Raw genomic sequence first — 18850 nt, forward strand, 5'->3', positions numbered from 1 at the left:
CATCACATTTGCAGAATTTGTGTCTGGGGCTTGTGGGTGATATGGTTTAATTTGCTCTTTTATACACTATCATGTGTTTGTCCAGTGCCTGTGCATGTTGCGTTCATATGTGACCACTTGCTGCTACACTTTTCTTACATCTTTCTTTTTGTCTTCTACATTTCTCCCTTGTTCCCTTCTCTTTGTTTTTGTGCTTTCTACAGAATGCAGACAAGCTGTATAAGGGTCAGCTGTCGGAGTTTACCCCTCTGTCCTCTGTCCACACTCCACCTGTCCACAAACGGGGCGGTGATGAGGATCAAAGCCACGCCCATCGCAGGTCTGACTCTTCCCCTCGTAAAAAAGTGATGTACACCCGCTGGGGGGGTGGCCCCGACTACTGCACTTTCCGCCCTTTCTTCCGATTTGGGGAAAACCCCAGGCTGTCCGGGATGGCGTACGCCTACACTGCACCCGGGCCTGAAACTTCCATCTGAAATGAAAGTTTAAGCTAACATTGAGACTTGCACACATTAGCACAGACTGATCCTGAAATTGAAATTGTTAAAGGCTTGTTAAAGTATTCACTTGAAGTACACACTCTGTTCGCCAAGGCAGCACACAGCAACAAGGCTGGGTGTTGGTTGGTGGTTTGGAGCCAGGCTTAAATGGGCCAGCGGGTCCATAGGAGTGTTCAAAGTGCTGTGTTAAGGGGCCTTTTTACCGTGATTCCCCTGTGTATGTGTTTGTCTGTGTTTGTGTGTGTTACCCTGAATCATACCTCCCATGTGAATATGACTTGAAACTAATATCCTGGCACTGAGCAGCTATAATACAGCATACAGCTTTCCCTCTTGATGGAAATGATCTGAATGTGGATATATACACTCACTGACTAATTTATTAGGGACACTTATACACCTGCTCATTCATACAGTTGGCCAGTCAGCCAATCACATAGCCAATCACGTGGGGAAAGACCAGGCAATGTTTCTTTTGGTGTGTCTGTACCCACTTTAGCCTCAGATTCCTGTTCTTCTTCTTTCTGACCTGATGTGGTCTTCAGCTGTTGTAGCCCATCCACTTCAAGGTTTGACGTGTCGTGTGTTCTGAGATGCTCTTCTGCTCACCATGTTAGTAAACAGTGGTTATTTGATTCGCATAACCTTCCTGTCAGCTCAAACTAATCTGCCTGTTCTTCTCTGGATATTTTTTGTTTTTTGCACCATTTTGTATCATCTCTAGAGACTGTTGCATCAAAGTCACTGAGATCCCATTTTTTCCCATTTTTTCTGTTGTCTGATGTGACCATTAACTGAGGTTCTTGACCTGTATCTGCATGATTTTATGCATCGAGCTGCTGCATGATTGGCTGATTGAATTATTGCATGAATGTGCAGGTGTAAAGATCCAGTGAGTGTATATGACATTTAAAATGGAGTTGCGTGATCTGTAAACAGATCCTCACACTTGTTTCTTCCTTTTCTCTTGAATTTTCTTCCCTTCCCTTCTTGTTTTTTTTTCTTCTTTCTTTCATATTTTTTTTAGAACAAACTGGTGTTGCCTTTGCGCAAGTCTATTTTTGAGGAACTCTCCGTAAAGGCACCGTTATGTTGAATTGTAAGTGGCTGAACTTTGGCCATTGTTGCATCTTTACTCCACTAGCTAGAGCTCGTCAAGAATGCCATAGGTGTGTGTGTGTATATGTGTGTGTGTGTGTGAGTGTGTATGTGTGTGTTTGTGAGACATGAGACAAGCTAGAACTGGACTTTCACAGCTTTGTCATTTGTAATATAATTGCACCAGTAGAGTAGCTGATATGATGAGTTATCATTTTAACTCTATCGCTAGAAAAAGTCTAAACCTGAGTTGTCATGGCAGCTTGTTAGTCTGGTGTAGGTGCTTAGAGATGTGCTATAGCTATTTATGTCAACCCTTCCCCTCTCCCAACCCATTAAAATGCCTTTCATTAGCTTTTTTTTGTAACGCTTCTCTGACAAACCTGACTATCTACCTTAGCATCCATGTTCTTCTGCCTTAACGCCATAACATTTCCCATGCTTCGTACTGTGGTCTGGACACCAAAGGTTGTAAAATATGAGATAAACGGAGTAAACTAGTGTTCTTCTTGCCTTACACTGATTTGAGGGAGCGGGGAACGGGCGCATGACGGCATTAGACGAATCCCACCGCACTGCCTTAAGTTCACACGCTGCACCAGCAGACGGCTGGATGGTAGACAGTTCCCTTTTAGGCTGATTGCAGATCAGTTTTTCCTCTATTACCATATGTCATATATATAGATATCACTATATTTTTGGTAGAGTATAAATATTTCGCTTTGGATTGATGAATGGAAAAGCTGGTTGAAGATCAGTGTAAAAACAGGGACTCATTTTTGGAGAGATGGATAGCAGTAATGTGGTTCTCATAACATCTGCTACAGCCAGCTAAGCCACGCAAGACTCCTGAAAGATTTTCGTTGCATTATTTTCACTCCCAATGGCAGCAAGCTTTGCTATATTTATTTGGCTAGTACTTAACATTTGTATTGACATGGTTTTATTTCTGTGTTGAGCCTCAGCTTGGAGCCTTGTGTCGCTAAGCTAGCTTCATACTGTCATTGTAATTCAGTCCTTATCTGTTTGTCCAGTGCACTTTTATCAATGTGTCTCTTAATCAGCCGGTTCACTGGCTACACCTCAGATGGCTCCTGTTCACTATGTAGCATTTCCCTTTAATTCATTTACTTCATAGTGAAGAGAAGCCATTTTGGATTTCCAAGCATCTATTAAGCATATTAAGCATATTAAGCATACTGACTCATAAAATAGAGCGAGTATTTTAATATTAGTACAATAGATGATTATAGGTCAATGCTTCAGTGGGACAATTTGAATTGGGTCACAAAGATTTGTATTACAGTTCTGTTGTCTTGGTAAAACTTTACGTTAAGGCTTCATGACACATACATAAGGCATTCATGACAATTGACGTATACAGTTACAAAGGCTAATTCCAACTGTCAGCTGTCTGCGCTCATAAACTCTGCTTTCATCAGTTCTGATGTCGAGTTGACATAACACCTGAATTAAGTGACATTTGGTGGACATGAGTTTGTGTTCTGACATAGTCTCTGCTTACCTGCATTTAAAAGTCATAACAAATTACTTTGTAGCTCAGCCTCCTTTTATTAAACATCAAAACTCTAAAAGCTTGAGGAAAAAATTACATAAAGCTTTTGTCATGGCAATGTAATGAAGGTAACATATAAATGTTATAAGCATTAGTTAGAAATTCACTTAGGGGTCAGAATGAGTGGTATAATGAGGACCTGCAAACAACCTTTATGCATTTTGCATAGGAACCCCTCATTTTAACATCAGAGTACGCTGCGACGAGTTATCACTCAATTTCACAAAAATAAAAAAAACTTTCTCCCCTTCCCTTTTTTCTTTCCGTTTTCTCAACAGTAATAACCGCAGACGAGCTAATCAACATATGAGCCAATATCTCTAATATTAATATACATCCCTGGAAGCCCTGTCCTCCTTCCCATCCCATTCCAAAAAAAGGAGAAAAATAAAAGAACTTGGTCTTGTCAAAAATAACCCTTTACACATCTTTTTTTTTTTAATCTAAGTTTGTATTGGTTTTCCAGTACAAACAAAAGTAAATAAATTTAATTTAATTTAATTAAAAAAAAAAGAAAGTAAGAAAAAAGGGGAAAAAAAGGGCGGGGACAATGTAATACACACCACAATGGATAAGTACATTTTATTATTATTATTATATTATTATTAATAATAATAAAATTATTATAATTATATTATTATTATACATATATTATATATGTTATTGATACGTAAAAAGTGATTAAATATGCCGAGTTCTACAGTAACCGCCAGGTGCTCGGGGTTGGGTGGTGTGGGTAGGGAAGCTGCTGCGCGTCTGTTTTTATTTTTTTTAAATCTAGACACTAGAAAAGTTTACATCGCTGTGTGTAGAATCTCTTTCCTAGAATAGGAGGAAAGAATGTAAACGTTTCTATTGTAAGCTTTTATGCTTTAAAGCGTGGAAACTTTCCTACTGTGTATTTTTTAACTGAAACAGACACTTGGGAGATTTGTCCCCTGTATATATGCACACTACAGAAACAAACCCCGCCTTATTCCTCGTCAGGATTGGCAGGTCAGTATTATGTAATAACATTCATTATGCAACACTGTTATGTAAGTCTGACATTACTGCAGTACACTGAGCTACAAAGTCAGCTGTCATGACGTTATAACAAGAAGTTATAACACAAAAATATGTCAACAGTATAAACAGCAGTCACTTAATTTAGCTCTGATATCAGCTTTACTTCAAAAATCGATGAAGGCAATCTCTGCCAGCTGGTGGAATAGTAATAGATTATATAGATTTATGTCAGTTGTCATGAAGGGTTTATGTACAGTAGCTGTCACGTAGCTCAAGGAACACTGTCTTAACATTGGACAAGTATGCCTAATCTAATCTAATCTAATCTATCTATATACATGTTACATCATTCTTATAGTGCAATGCTTGAAGATAATTCTAGGTGTTATGTCTCACATCTCGACAGTCTGCATTGTCTCCTTTCCTTTTACATTCCTTTTTTGTCCTCTTTTTTGTCTTTGTCTTTGCTTGCATCCTCAGACGTTTCGGATCAGATCCTCTCATCTACTTTCATACGTACTTTTACTGTGTTTGTTTCCAAAAATCTCATGGCTGTTCATCGATCTCTGAGCTTTTAACCACTCTCCATGGCACAGTTAGAGACAGAGACAGAGAGATATATATTGAGAGAGTATATTCTAATTGCTAAGAAGACCAATGTTAAGATAGTGTTGTATTTTTTTTTATTTATTTATTTTTTTTTTTTGCTTTGGCTATTCTCTCTTTCTTTGTTTAACATTTTAGCTGCTTGTGAGTAGGTGCCTTGTGGTTGATGCACATCCATTGAGTTAGGAAGCTAAAATAAGTCCAGGATGCTTCAATACTTTTTTTTTTCTCCAAACCCTCAACATTATGCGAGAAAGGCCAAGGTCAATACTTTATTTATTGGTGTCATGTGACATTATTTTAGAGATTTGCAAGAGTTGCCAGGTGTTACTTTGGAAAGATGTCAGTTTTTTTTTTTTTTTACTTGTGAGAGTTTAAATGTATGTCATGCCACAATCAAAATAGAAATGCTATATATTAACGTGTGTCTGTGATGAGGTTTACAGTTATAGAATGAATTTAGGAATGAATGAATGAACTAATGAACAATCTAACTTGAATGGATGACTTCGCTTCTGGTCCAAAGCTGCATTGCTCAATGTGTCTGAATGTAATCGTCATTTATTATTCAAACTCCAACACATCATCAGTTAATTACTCAAACTCCAACACATCATCAGTTAATTACTCGAACACTTCATTAGTTAATTACTCAAACTCAAACACATCATCAGTTAATCAGAGTCTGGATGTTTGCATGTTAACGGTAGCTGCTAAGCTTAATCATGCGTCTTTTTATATTTCTGCTAATTTATATATTAGCATATATCTTACAGGTTCGGGGTTAATAGGCTTTTGCTCAGTGACTCTGTGGCAGAACTTACACCTGAACTGTAACCACTGAACTTATATATTGTAATGCATTTTCCTCAGCTTTGATTTGTCATTCCTGAATTCAAAAATGATCAGTTGCAAGAGCAGTTGTAAATCCTGAAACCAAACCAATTGCATTCTGAATGTTGTCATTTTGTCCCTTTTTTAGTTACTACAACTATATACGGGTCTGTTTTTACAACCACTGTCATACATTAATATAACGAAACTAAATCCACTGGAAATGTAAACTTTTATTCATTTTAACACTGTTTGTTTTTATTCTGAGAAATGTCTAAGATTCTGAATGTATTCAAGGAGAAGTCTGGTCAAAAAAGTGCAAACGTTGCTGACGAGGAGTGAAAGAAACATCCACCAGTCAGCGTTGTTTCATTTGGCTAATATGTAATTTATATCATCCACCAGTAGTTAATCACTTCTTTTGTGTAAGTCATAGTTGCGAACAATTACACTAATGATGTGAACTGTGCACATTTCTGTGAACATTGCTTCAGGAAGGCAGTGCAGGAATGAATCCTTCACAGATGCGTTATATCAGGGGGAAGACACTTGTGTTGCTCTTTTGAGATTTTTTTTCTTTTCCGAGTCCGACAAGCCACTGTATTGTGTAGGAATTATTTCTACGCCAGGAATCAGGTGATCGCTGGACACTGGTCTCTGTTAAAACACTGGCTCTTATCCTATAGAACTGACAGATGTATAAATATTTTGTATATCTTATGAAAAAAAAAAAGTCTTTTTGCTATTTTTTGTATTCAGAGGTTTAGAAAATACCACTCGGTATTTACGGTATTAGTTTGTTTTATACCAACCAAAATTGGAGATACGGCAGACAACGGCAACATCAAACCAGTGAACAGAAGAGGCTGTGAAACAGCTTTAATCTTCTGCTCTTTCTACGATCTCACTTTACGATTTTGAGTTTGCAGTAGTCATGTCGACGTGCACTGTTTGAGGACGCATCACACTGAAACTAGAAGACACTTTGATGTCCATTCGCTGCTGTTCAGAAAGTGTGACCAAATACTATTCTAGATGTCTATACTGTTGTAAAGGCTTTACTGACTCTAGTGGGGCTAAACCAACGCCAGCCTATTCACATTAACCGAATGTCTATTTGCTTTTTTTTTTTTATTATTTCTTTTTTTTCCCTCAATTCGTCAGCACAAAGTGTGATGTTGCTCTTAACTAAGTCTATAGTGTATATTTAAAATGTATGTATACTACTGTACACTGTACAGTATATATGTAGTCATATGAATCACTGTACAGTTTGGGGGTCTTTTTGTATACAGTTTTTAACAGATTGGTATCTGTAGATATATGTGGATTTTTGCCAGCTTTTCTGTAGTTATTAACAGCAAAAAAGCTGTAAAATTGCTTGTAATAAATAAACGAAGAAAATTCTTTATCTGTGTAATAATTTATTTACATTATTACGCTTCTATAGTGTATTATTACGTTTCTATAGTGCAGCTCATTCACTGGGACAAATACAGATTAAAAACATGTAATGGTTGATATGGTGATGTATTCTGTGAGGAAATGTTTCTTTATTTATTAATTCATTTTATGGAAGGAGTCTCCAGTGTCAGTGGTTATAACAGTCACAGGGAAATCTTCACGACTTTCTGATTTTTCTGTAACATGACATGATATGTGTGTGTGTGTGTGTGTGTGTGTGCATATATATATATAATTTGTTATATATATATATATATATACACACACACACACACACACATGCAGTCCAGTGCAAAGGTTATATACGCTTAAGACATAGTGAAGAAAATGAATATAGTTAAAAAAAAAAAAAAAAAATTACTCTCCTTTAATTATATGATATAAACATTCTTTACTGACTTGCCCAAGCTTTGACTTTATAAATGCCTCAGATTTCTTTTTTTTCTTCTGTAATATTCTGGCCCATTTCCTTACTGACATCTCTATAATTTGGCCAGTTGTCACACACTGACATCCTCAAATCAAGTCAGGAGAGAGGATCAATGCAAAACATCTTCAGATCTTTACAGAATATTCTGCTGATTTTGCCATAAGTTTTGGTTTGTACATTTGTTGCAGGATACACACATTTCACTTTTATGGAACTGAACATTATGGAATCATATTTTTTCATAGCTGAATTTAAAAAATAAAGGTACATTTACACTTTTACACGTGATTACTATTAGTAAACTAGGGCCTCAGTGTAATTTCAATTCTTCCGAAATTATATTCTGTCATACCATCATCATAATGTTTGTATTCATATGTGGTGCAGTGAGTACACAAGGTTTCCAGAAACATATACAGAACACAGTTATCAATCTTTAAAAAGTAGTTTTCAGGAATGCTTTCGTTCAGGAAAAGAGCTTTGAGGGATACAGACTAAAATTATTTTTTGTGCTTTATGTTCTCCAAACATGTCTTGACCCTGATGTTTTAATAGTAGTACACTAAAGGCCTGGTCCTGGTTACATGAAAAAAGCATATCTTTTTATGAAGTTGTCTTAGTAATTGCCAGATGATGTATTATTATTATTATTATTATTATTATTATTATTATTATAACAAACCACATTGATCACAATGAATTGTAATAACACATAACGAACACATGGTGGCAGCAGAGTTGCTGAATTTTCCCTGAAACTCAGCTGTTTGTATTTAAAGAATGCCCACAGCTTAATTGATTATTTCATAAAGTCATTCACTTTTATTCCAGTACTATAGACATGACAGAAAAATTTCAGATCATATTTGTCTCTACTCAGGTCCACCTTGCATATTGTTGGGACAAACCATTTAAAAAGAAAGAATTGAACGAAAAGAAAGAATGAAAAGAAAGAATAGCTCATTCTAATGCGATGTTCAGTTTTGCTTTAGGAACTTTATTGTCTTTTTCATAATACAAAACATTAAAAATCAAAATCATAAGAGTTTAAATTGAAAAATGAAGTAAACAGACTGTAATAATAATGTAATAACCAGATGAGGGCAGTATAGTATAAGACTTCTAATTAATGTAGCTCACTGCCTTTTTTTTTTTGTGTGTGTGTGTGTGTGTGTTATCTGTAAGGAAATGCTTCCAGTGTGTGTTACATTTACATTACATTTCTTCACAGAATTCAGGCAAAGCATAAAGCTGTTGCAGGAATGATACAGATGTTTGCACAAGTTGACCAGAAACAAGTGCAAGGCAACTGTGAGAAGACACAGGAGAACCCCATGTAAACACACACACACTCACACAGAGAGACACACAAAAAGACATTATTAATTAGAAGGTGTGAAATAAGTGTTAATAATGTAACAAACACTAATCATAAAGCAACCAATCAAACTAGAAATAATGCAGGTGATGTTTTGAGTTAGAATCTGAATTGTATACCTTTTTCCACAGCACTACTGAACGCTCGGTTCTGAGATGTCAGAAGGTGTTGATTTATTTTCTTTAACAGCGTCTCGGACAGTAGTGCAGGCTGCAAGGTTTATATTCATGCACTACTTCTATTACGTTACTGTATACACTTAAATAGTGGAAGTGCTACGTGAACGGATTTAAAAATGTGTGTGTTTATTTAGGAGAAGATATTTATTTAGCATTTTGGGAAGGAGTCTCCAGTGTCAGAGCGTTGTACAGTCAAAGATAAAGCTGGAAACTTATGATTTATGGCTGTGGTATAAGAGAAATAAAACACTTCACTGTGTGCTGTTATAGAAAAATATGTGATACGACATGATAAGAGGAACTCTGCTTTGCGTCCAGCAGCATCACACCATCCTGTTGTTGATAATTTTCCTATAACAGCATGCCCTATAGTGTGTTATTTCTTACTTAAAATGAGTTTCACATGTACACCAAATCCTCTAGATCCTCTGACTAAAGGTACAAGCTTTACCACCAAGGGTTAAGTTTAACACTTTTGTTTTACTAAAAAAATTTAAAATATTCAACAGGCCGTGGAACTATTGTGAAGAATATCGCTCTAAACCTAAAGGAAGGTAAAGCTTTGTATCTTCGTACTTGGCAAGTATGCAAACAGTGAAGCAAAATGAACAGATACTAAGAAAAATAACAAATGTGCTGATAAATTAACCTCCTGATTAATGTGTTGATATTAATATAGTCATATCCTTCTGTTGTTAAACATGCTCCTTGGGGCTGTTTGTGGTGTGAAGGTTATAATTAACCATTTTTTCTAAATTAAGATTAATTAAGTTTGGGACTGATTAAGGGTGCTAATTAAAAACGGGCACAAAAGCACACAACTTCTAGAAACTCCACGTTGAGAGCTCCATAAAATTTAAGCAAGGCTACCATTGAAAATGGGTAATGGAGCGTGTGTGTGTGTGTGTGTGTGTGTGTGTGTGTGTGTGTGTGTGTGTGTGTGTGTGCATGCGTTCACTCAGCTGTGAAATCTCCATGAGGGCTGAAATTGCAGTTATTTGCTGAGATTATTTATGAGTCATTTGGCTTTTATTCTCTCTTTGTCTGCTGGACGGCCCCTTTTATTAACGACTTAAAATGATTCTTAATGGTTCATGAAAACACTGAATTTGCCGTCTGATTGGCGTTGAACATCCAATATGTTGCTCTAAGGTCTTACTGAATGGGGCTGGATCTGACAGTGATTGAAAGATAGTGATACGAGGGGATTTTGGTGCTCACATGGACAGACTAGCCTGGACATATGAAACATTGTGCACATTTCTGTGGGTGCGCTCAAAACCAGTAATGTCCAACTGTGGTTCTGGGGGCCAGCTGAGTTTCCAGCCTCGCCATCTCAAGGGTACAACTGGAGATTCAGGCCCAGTTTCCATCAATCAAAAATATTTTGCTTTAAAGTATAGGTCTTATTCCAGGCTTGGGCATTGTATAAGTCAGACCTGTGCTCTAAAACAGCTACTGAGCCTTGCTAATGAGAATCAGTAAAATTTATTTACAAATGACTGAGTAATAAAAGAAAGCTGTAACTATTGGCCAGATTTGTTTAGCATCCCTGTTCTCTTTGTGGAATCAGAAAAATTCCTGAAAAATTCATCTGAATTTCAATTAACATGGAGTGGATTTTGTTCAATTTTGCTTGAATAAAGTTGTAAAAGGTATCAGCACTAACCCTGTCTTTAAAGGTCCTTAAATGAAAGCTCCATCCCTAAACACATTAAATATGTTTATATGGATTATTTGTGATATGTTTGGCGATTCTGGTGCTAATTTGTTGGGTGGAGTGGTGTTGTCTTTTCATTATTCCTGTGAGATGTTAGCAGTTGTGTGCTTCGCTGACATCACAGGAGGACATTGTTATAGCTCGCACATTTACAATGGTGTTTACTAGCAGAAAAAAATCAACAATCTCAAGCATAAGGAACAACATTCAGGTTTCACTGTTAGCTCCAAAAAACAAAACAAAAGATCAAGAACTTTGTTTCTCAATTACCAATTTCTGAAGACATTCAAAGTCACATTAATGATAAATCCAACACAGAAGCAGTGGAGTTGTTGGTGCAGAGGTTTGACTGAAAGTTCCAGCATGCAGTGCAGATATGACAAAGACTCGGTTCGACTAGTAATTAGTTAGTTACTAGATGATGAGTGTAATGGTATTGACGGTGGTGTTAGAAAGACAGTTGAAACTTTGGAAGCTGATCTGTTTGAGCAGAGTGTACAGATTTGGAAACTTCCTGTTAAGAGCATCACCTTAGCAAGATAGCAGCAGGAAAGAGAATCTTAGTTCATAGAGAAACATTAATTCTTACTTCTCAGTCTCAACCCCCAGCTGAAATGGAGGCATGAGGCATGAAAGTTTGTCTCTGTCCATGTGCTTGGGTAGAAAAGGTTTTTTTTTTCCCCAATCAAAAAGTACTTTGGAAAGTGCTGGGTCATCCACTTATTCCAGCAGTCATGGTCAAACAGCGTCTTTGTAATGGACTTACAGCAAGCACAATGCAGCAGTAGCAATGGCTCAAACACTTTGCACAGTCAATTTCCTGCAAACTATGTACTGAGTCATATTGGTCTACTAATTAGCTAGCAAAGTACACAACCAAAGAACGAAGGTTATGTCAGCTGTCAAGTGTATATGAAGTAGTTTGGCTCTGTAAAACCTAATTTGGAAGAGGAAATTGAATGATGTTGCAATGTCTTGTTCTGCATTTTATGTCTTGTTCTGTTGATTTTCCGGCTGTTTTTTGCTGCTCAAACTCATTAAAACCCTTTACTACAGCTAACAAATAACCAAATAACCATAACAATGAAGGCAGGAGAGTCATCAAAGATGTGTTAATGACAGGAATGAAAGCAAGAATGCTATGCATTGATTTCATTAGGCTTTAGACACTGTGTGTGGCCAAGCTGAGCTATACAATTGCTGGCTTGTTGTTGGAAACCAAATTTCCAACATAGGTTAATAAAACCAACCAGAGACAACCACTGTTGAGAACAGCTTGGCCTGATTAATGCGTCCATAGCTGGGCACTATGTCACGCTCTCAAGCTTCACTGTAGAGACGTCTTAAATAAATCTGAAATATTGCTTTAATTAGGCTTGCTCAATATTAGCAAATCATTTGCTTTGTCTAAAAATAAATGAATCTCACAGCCGTACACTGAATATAATAAACCCCATAATACTGTCTTCTGAAATGGTTCTAACATCATCAAGGCTGAAAAACAGCCGAGACACTCAAAGCTGTAAAAACACTCTTATTATTATTATTATTATCATTATTATTATTATTATTAGTATTATTTAATTCAGTGCCCAGGGGTGATTAATTCAGTCTTAAGACACTTTAATAGACAGCTTGCCTCGACAAATCCGATTAAGCTACTCATCCCTGTTACATATCTTGAAAGAACACCATTTGCTGGAGGCTCCAGGGTTTCAGTCTGCACAGTAAATGTGGTACGTTTTATAAGAAATGCTGCCATGGGTTTGTGAAGCTTGAAACCTGAAAGACATCTTGATTTAAAAGCCTTGATTTGCATAAGCGCTCCTCAGAAGACTGAATATCAAAAGAGAATCTGCTATATCATTTCTGATCATAGTAAAGTGCTAAAGTATTAGAGTGATGTGTGGGTTTTGTGGGTCAGTACGGAGAATTCATCAGTGTGTACAACACAAGGGAAGAAGAAGCGGACATGAATGTGTGTATATGTCTTTGGAAACAAAAAGCTTTTATGTTTTTGTTTAATTGCTTTGGAAGTATACGTGCTGACAGATTTAATGGTGGTAGCTTGAAAAGGAGGATCAATCTAATTTCCAAAAAAAAAAAAAATTAATTTCAGGGACAATCGGGTCCTATAATAATTTTTGTATTCATGAATATTGAACTCAGCAGACAGAATGAAAAGATTTTGCCCTCCTAGTGAGCACTAAAAAAATAAGAACATTTGAAAAAAAAAATTTGTGGGGAAAAAGAGAACTTCCCTGCTGGTTACCTTCTAACCTTCTGCTTTTAGCTTCCACTCAAGCAGCAAAAGCTTACTGTCTCACTTTCTTTTTCTCTGTCTCTCTGTCTCTCTCTCTCTCTCTCTCTCTCTCTCTCTCTCAACCAATCAGAGTAATTGATTTTACGGCTGCTCTTATCAGACACAGCAGACCTCATCGATGACAATGTGCCGGATATCGTCCTCTGTCCTCTGTCTCACCCTAGTGAGTGAACGAAAGAGCAAGAAAGGAAAAGCAGGAAAGATCTTACCTATCCTGAGGGCTGAGTGAGATCAGATCAGGATGATTCTGTGATTAAAATGAGATCTCTGATCAGCTCTGTGTATGTATCTGGAGTTAAAGCATTAGTCATGCTTGGTTAGCAGCTACACTTCTACACTGCTAAGCAGTTCATTAAGACTCTACGCACCTTTCTTCCCCTGTGATATAATCTAATGGAAACATCTGTCTCATTTTCCTTATAGAACCTCACACCCTGGGCCACAACATCAGTCCTCTGCTAGTAGAGTGGATGAGTGGGTTTCATGTTGAGCGCTAGCACTCATGGGTAATTGGCTGCTCATTTCAGTTCAAAGCTAAGCACTGGTTAAAAGCCTACCAGAAAAGGGTAGCATATCATTAAATATACCATTAAACATCTGTGCTAATGAGATGTAGTGTAGGACAGCACACCTTTGAACAACTAGAGTTCTTCAAATAAAAGATTTCAAAGTACAGGGCTGTGTGTCAGTTGGTATCGGGCTACGACACCTGCCAACTGCCGCAAGGACAAGCACGTATACTAACCTAATTAATACTCCCATACTATTTTCTTCTTCTTCTTCTTCCTACAAAAAATATGAATACATTGCCACCGGGGATATGCCAAAGATGCAGAGAGAGATTATATCAGAATATTGGAGACGACATTCTGCTCTTAATGACAAGCCTGTGGGTTACTTTAAGAGGAGAATAGCTGAACAAGACAGCGGCAAGTGTTTAATCTGCAATCTCATTTAATGTTCTGTGCATTAAAGGCCTTGTATCTTGTAGCAAATTGGGGAGAAATTACTCTTTCTAGCAGCTAAAATTATGCATTGAAGGTGCATAGAGGTGTGTGTGGTAATGAACGTGTGTAGAGCTGTGTGAGTTTATGAACATGTGTAGAGCTGTAAGAGGTAATGAGCGTGTATAGAGCTGTGTGCGGTATTGAGCGTGTATAGTGCTGTGTGCGGCAATGAGCGTGTATAGAGCTGTGTGCGGTAATGAGCGTGTATAGAGCTGTGTGCGGTAATAAGCCTGTATAGAGCTGTGTGCGGTAATGAGCGTGTACAGAGCTGTGTGCGGTAATGAGCGTGTATAGAGCTGTGTGCGGTAACGAGCGTGTATAGAGCTGTGTGCGGTAACGAGCGTGTATAGAGCTGTGTGCGGTATTGAGCGTGTATAGTGCTGTGTGCGGCAATGAGCGTGTATAGAGCTGTGTGCGGTATTGAGCGTGTATAGAGCTGTGTGCGGTATTGAGCGTGTATAGAGCTGTGTGCGGTATTGAGCTCGTATAGAGCTGTGTGCGGTAATGAGCGCGTATAGAGCTGTGTGCGGTAATGAGCGCGTATAGAGCTGTGTGCGGTAATGAGCGCGTATAGAGCTGTGTGCGGTATTGAGCTCGTATAGAGCTGTGTGCGGTAATGAGCGCGTATAGAGCTGTGTGCGGTAATGAGCGTGTATAGAGCTGTGTGCGGTATTGAGCGTGTATAGAGCTGTGTGCGGTATTGAGCTCGTATAGAGCTGTGTGCGGTAATGAGCGCGTACAGAGCTGTGTGCGGTAATGAGCGTGTATAGAGCTGTGTGCGGTATTGAGCGTGTATAGAGCTGTGTGCGGTATTGAGCTCGTATAGAGCTGTGTGCGGTAATGAGCGCGTATAGAGCTGTGTGCGGTAATGAGCGCGTATAGAGCTGTGTGTGGTAATGAGCGTGTATAGAGCTGTGTGCGGCAATGAGCGTGTATAGAGCTGTGTGCGGTAATGAGCGTGTGTAGAGCTGTGTGCGGTAATGAGTGTGTATAGAGCTGTGTGCGGTAATGAGTGTGTATAGAGCTGTGTGCGGTAATGAGTGTGTATAGAGCTGTGTGTGGTAATGAGTGTGTATAGCACTGTCTGTGGAAATTAGCATGTTTATAAATGTGTGTAATGAACATGTATAGAACAGTGTGTGGTAATGAGCGTGTATAGAACAGTGTGTGTGGCAGTGAGCATGCATAGAGCTGTGCGTAGTAATGAACGTGTATAGCACCGTGTGTGGAAATCATGTTTAGAAATGTGTGTAATGAGCATGTATAGAGAAGTGTGTGGTAATGAGTGTGTAAAGAACAGTGTGTGTGGTAATGAGCGTGTATAGAGCTGTGTGTGGTAATGAGCATGTATAACACTGTGTGTGGAAATCAGCATGTTTAGAAATGTGTGTAATGAGCATGTATAGAGCTGTGTGTGGTAATGAACCATGGGACATGCTGCTGTTCTCACAGATTCTCTGCACATGTTGCTGCTCTGCAGAAACAGAGTTTTGGCTAATTAACCGGTAAAATGCTTCACCAGGGGCGGGGCTAGGCCAGGCAAAGAGAGGCGGTCTATTGTACCACAGAGCTTTTCTTCCCTTCAGGCTTTTCAGTGGAGGGCTCAGCTTTGAGTGTGTGGGAACCAGGATGGGTCGACATCATTACACGGCCAATTAAGCTTAGGTCAGCGGAGACTAAAGAGAGAGCAGAGCCAGTGGGAGAGACTGCGCTCTCCTCCCCTCCTCTCCTCTCCTCTCCTCTCCTCTGCGCTGTCCTCCTAGCTACTCTTCTTTTCCCACCTGTTCACTTCCAGACGTGCACGTGCATATGAGTCTCACTTTGGTTTCACGCTGCAACAGCATATTAAAAATTTAGCTCTCGGCTTGACAGTTTGATGAACGCGCCCTGGAATTGAATTGTTTTAGTGTGCAATTCGCCACCCGAACCGATCAGGCTAATGGTTATGCTTTATTAACAATTTAACGTTAAGTCTGAAGCGACGTGTTTTTGTCTGGTGTAAAAACGGCAAAAAGGTTGAAGCCAGCTGTGGGTCCTACACGCACAGCTGCTGTAGGACAATGGACCAGGTGAACGTGCAAGCAGTTTTACTCATGCGAAGGGGCCTAGTTGGGCTTAGTGTGCATGTGTGGCAGAGGAGTGGTGTGTGTGTGTGTGTGTGTGTGTGTGTCTCTCTCTCTCTCTCTCGCAGCCAAAACCTGCACCTGGCCTGGAGCTCTCGCAGTCTTGCAGGTGCTTGACTTGACTCGCTTTTGTGGTGGTCCATGCGGTGGTTCCTCTTCAGGACAAAACTCCATGGAGGGTGGGGGCTGTGCCAGCTGAGCCCTCAAGCAGAGAATTATGACACCCCCCCAACCACACACACATACACACACACACACACTTTCTCCAAAGTATGAGAGGGCACTGTCAGAGTAGGAGGCTCCAGCGGTAATTGTATGTAATTAGCTCTTTTAATTAACCAGCCAGGTGCCTGGGGAGCTCTCTCTCTCTTTCTCTCTCTCTCTCTCTCTCTCTCTCTCACACACACACACACGCACACACACACGCACACACTATTACAATGATTCTCAATCCTGGTCTTGGAGTACCCCTTCTCTGCATATTTTGGTGCTTTCCTTGCTATAACACCTGAATCAACTAATCATCTAATTAAAAGCCACTCCTGTGGGTGTCTTAGAGCAGGGAAAACACTAACATGTGCAGGGTGGGAGTACCCTGAGACGAGCTGGAGCCATTAAATACATTACACACACACGTCTCAGAACTGACCCAGTGGGTATTCCAAACATGTACACCACATGTACCAAATTAGCTTTACTAAACAATTTTAGTCAAGGTTTGTCATAACATTATGGTCTTAAGTCATAATAGTGCTGAATGCAAATTGATAATTATGTCACTGATAAATGCAACATTGATGAATAGATTATCCTACACTTCATAATTCAGTTGTGGGATATTAAAGACCTAAAATTTCAACTTGCAGACTTTTCCAGTTTGTTCCTCAAAATGATTCTTAAAATACAAAAATGCTTAAGGACGGGAATGCAAAAGATAAGATGTTAAAGGAATACTCCAGTGTTATTTTGGTAACATATCTTCTTGTGTCTGTCTCATCTTAAGACCTTTATAGTCGTAATTTTGAATGCATGTGATATACACACACACACACACACACACACACACTTTAATTGTTTATTTCTGTTTATTTATGAAATTAAACACCTGACTTCTAGTCCATGTACTGTAAATCAAAATTAGGTTAAAAATTGTGAAGTATCCCTTTATCTTCACTGATGAGACCATCTTAACATATGTTGCTTACAATGACATATTCATCCATCTATCCATTCTCTGTACCGCTTATCCTACACAAGATCACGGGGAGCCTGGAGCCTATCCCAGGGGACTTGGGGACTGAATGGGGTGCCAACCCATCGCAGGGCACAGTTGCACACTATGGGCAATTGGGAAATGCCAATCAGCCTACAACGCATGTGTTTGGACTGGGGAGGAACCCAGAGAACCCAGAGGAAACCCCCGAAGCAAACTCCACACACAGGGTAGAGGTGGGATTTGAACCCTCAATCCCCTGGGGTACAAGGCAACAGTGTTAACCACTAAGCCACCATGCCCCACACTGACATAGCTAATTAATTTAATCGTTAATTATTCTTTAAAAATAAGAACGCAGCCTTCATAACTTTCTATAAACCCTTCAAGGTTGTAAAAATTCAAAATATGGAAACTACTGTTTCTGCCCAAAACCAAAAAATTCTCAGAAATGAGATGACTCATGTTTGGACGAAGAGACAAACTGTAAATGAAACATATATGTATCTTGTTCCCTTTTTTTTAAAATACGTTTTTAAACTTAAAATATGTAGTAATTTTAAATTCATTTTTGTTTATCACAATGTTTCTTCATGTTTCCTCAAAACTAACCTGCATTCTGTTTTCTCCGAAGAACAAATTTGCCTGAAAAAAAAAAGAAGCAAAGTTCACACAGTAAGTACCAATTGCATGAAAGATTTAAGGACTACAAAGCACTTAATCCCTAAATCCCTTGTTTTGACCAATGCGTGAGTTTTGTGTGTGTGTGTGTGTGTGTGGAGGGTGTATTTGCTGAAGGGAGTGTCTCTCTTGGGTCTCTCTTTGCCGTGGAGATCCAACCTGCTGAAGTGTTGTGCAGTTACCTGATCTGAGATGAAAGCTGCCCTCTGGCTCTTTGATGGACAGGTTGAATAGGAACACTTACCGCACTGTGATAGATAGAGAGGATAAGGGGAACAATACCAGCCAAATTATAGCCTTTTGGTGTGGGAGTCAGTGATCCCCCCCCACCCCCAACCACACACACACACACACACACACACACACACATGCACACGCACACAAACGCAAACACACATGCAAACACTGGAATCCCCTCCTACACAGATCAGGTAAATCTTACCATGGCATGATGCATGTCTGTGTGTGTGTGTGTGTGTGTGTGTGTAGATGTACCTAGTCGAAAGCATCTCAGCTGGACACGGTCCCTTGTGTGTGTTCTACACTTCCACTTGTTGAGTCTTAATCCAGATCGCATTACAGAGAGGAGCACTGAGAACGTGTTCATAACAGGATTATTATAGGATTATAATGAGATTAGTGGTATCTTTGATCAGAGTTCTCTTCTTTTCTGTATTTCACTCTCACTCTTTATCTTTTCTCTTCTCTTC

The 18850-nt window shown here is 39.0% G+C and overlaps 1 protein-coding gene across 7 annotated transcripts in view; it reads left to right on the plus strand.

Moving 5' to 3' along the window:
• atp11a (ATPase phospholipid transporting 11A) overlaps positions 1-7031 on the plus strand; it is a 99229-nt gene extending 92198 nt beyond the window's left edge. For 3 of the 7 annotated variants that reach the window (XM_026932031.3, XM_053229791.1, XM_026932030.3), the window contains one exon: positions 204-7031. In XM_026932031.3, the coding sequence (XP_026787832.1) occupies positions 204-476 (273 nt within the window). In that variant the 3' untranslated portion in view covers positions 477-7031. The remainder of the gene's footprint in view (positions 1-203) is intronic. The other 4 variants (XM_053229794.1, XM_053229796.1, XM_053229792.1 and 1 more) reach the window with 3 other exon arrangements.
• Positions 7032-18850: the final 11819 nt, after the last annotated feature.

Source organism: Pangasianodon hypophthalmus, chromosome 26, assembly GCF_027358585.1.
Source record: "Pangasianodon hypophthalmus isolate fPanHyp1 chromosome 26, fPanHyp1.pri, whole genome shotgun sequence".
NCBI classification, from domain to species: Eukaryota; Metazoa; Chordata; class Actinopteri; order Siluriformes; family Pangasiidae; genus Pangasianodon; species Pangasianodon hypophthalmus.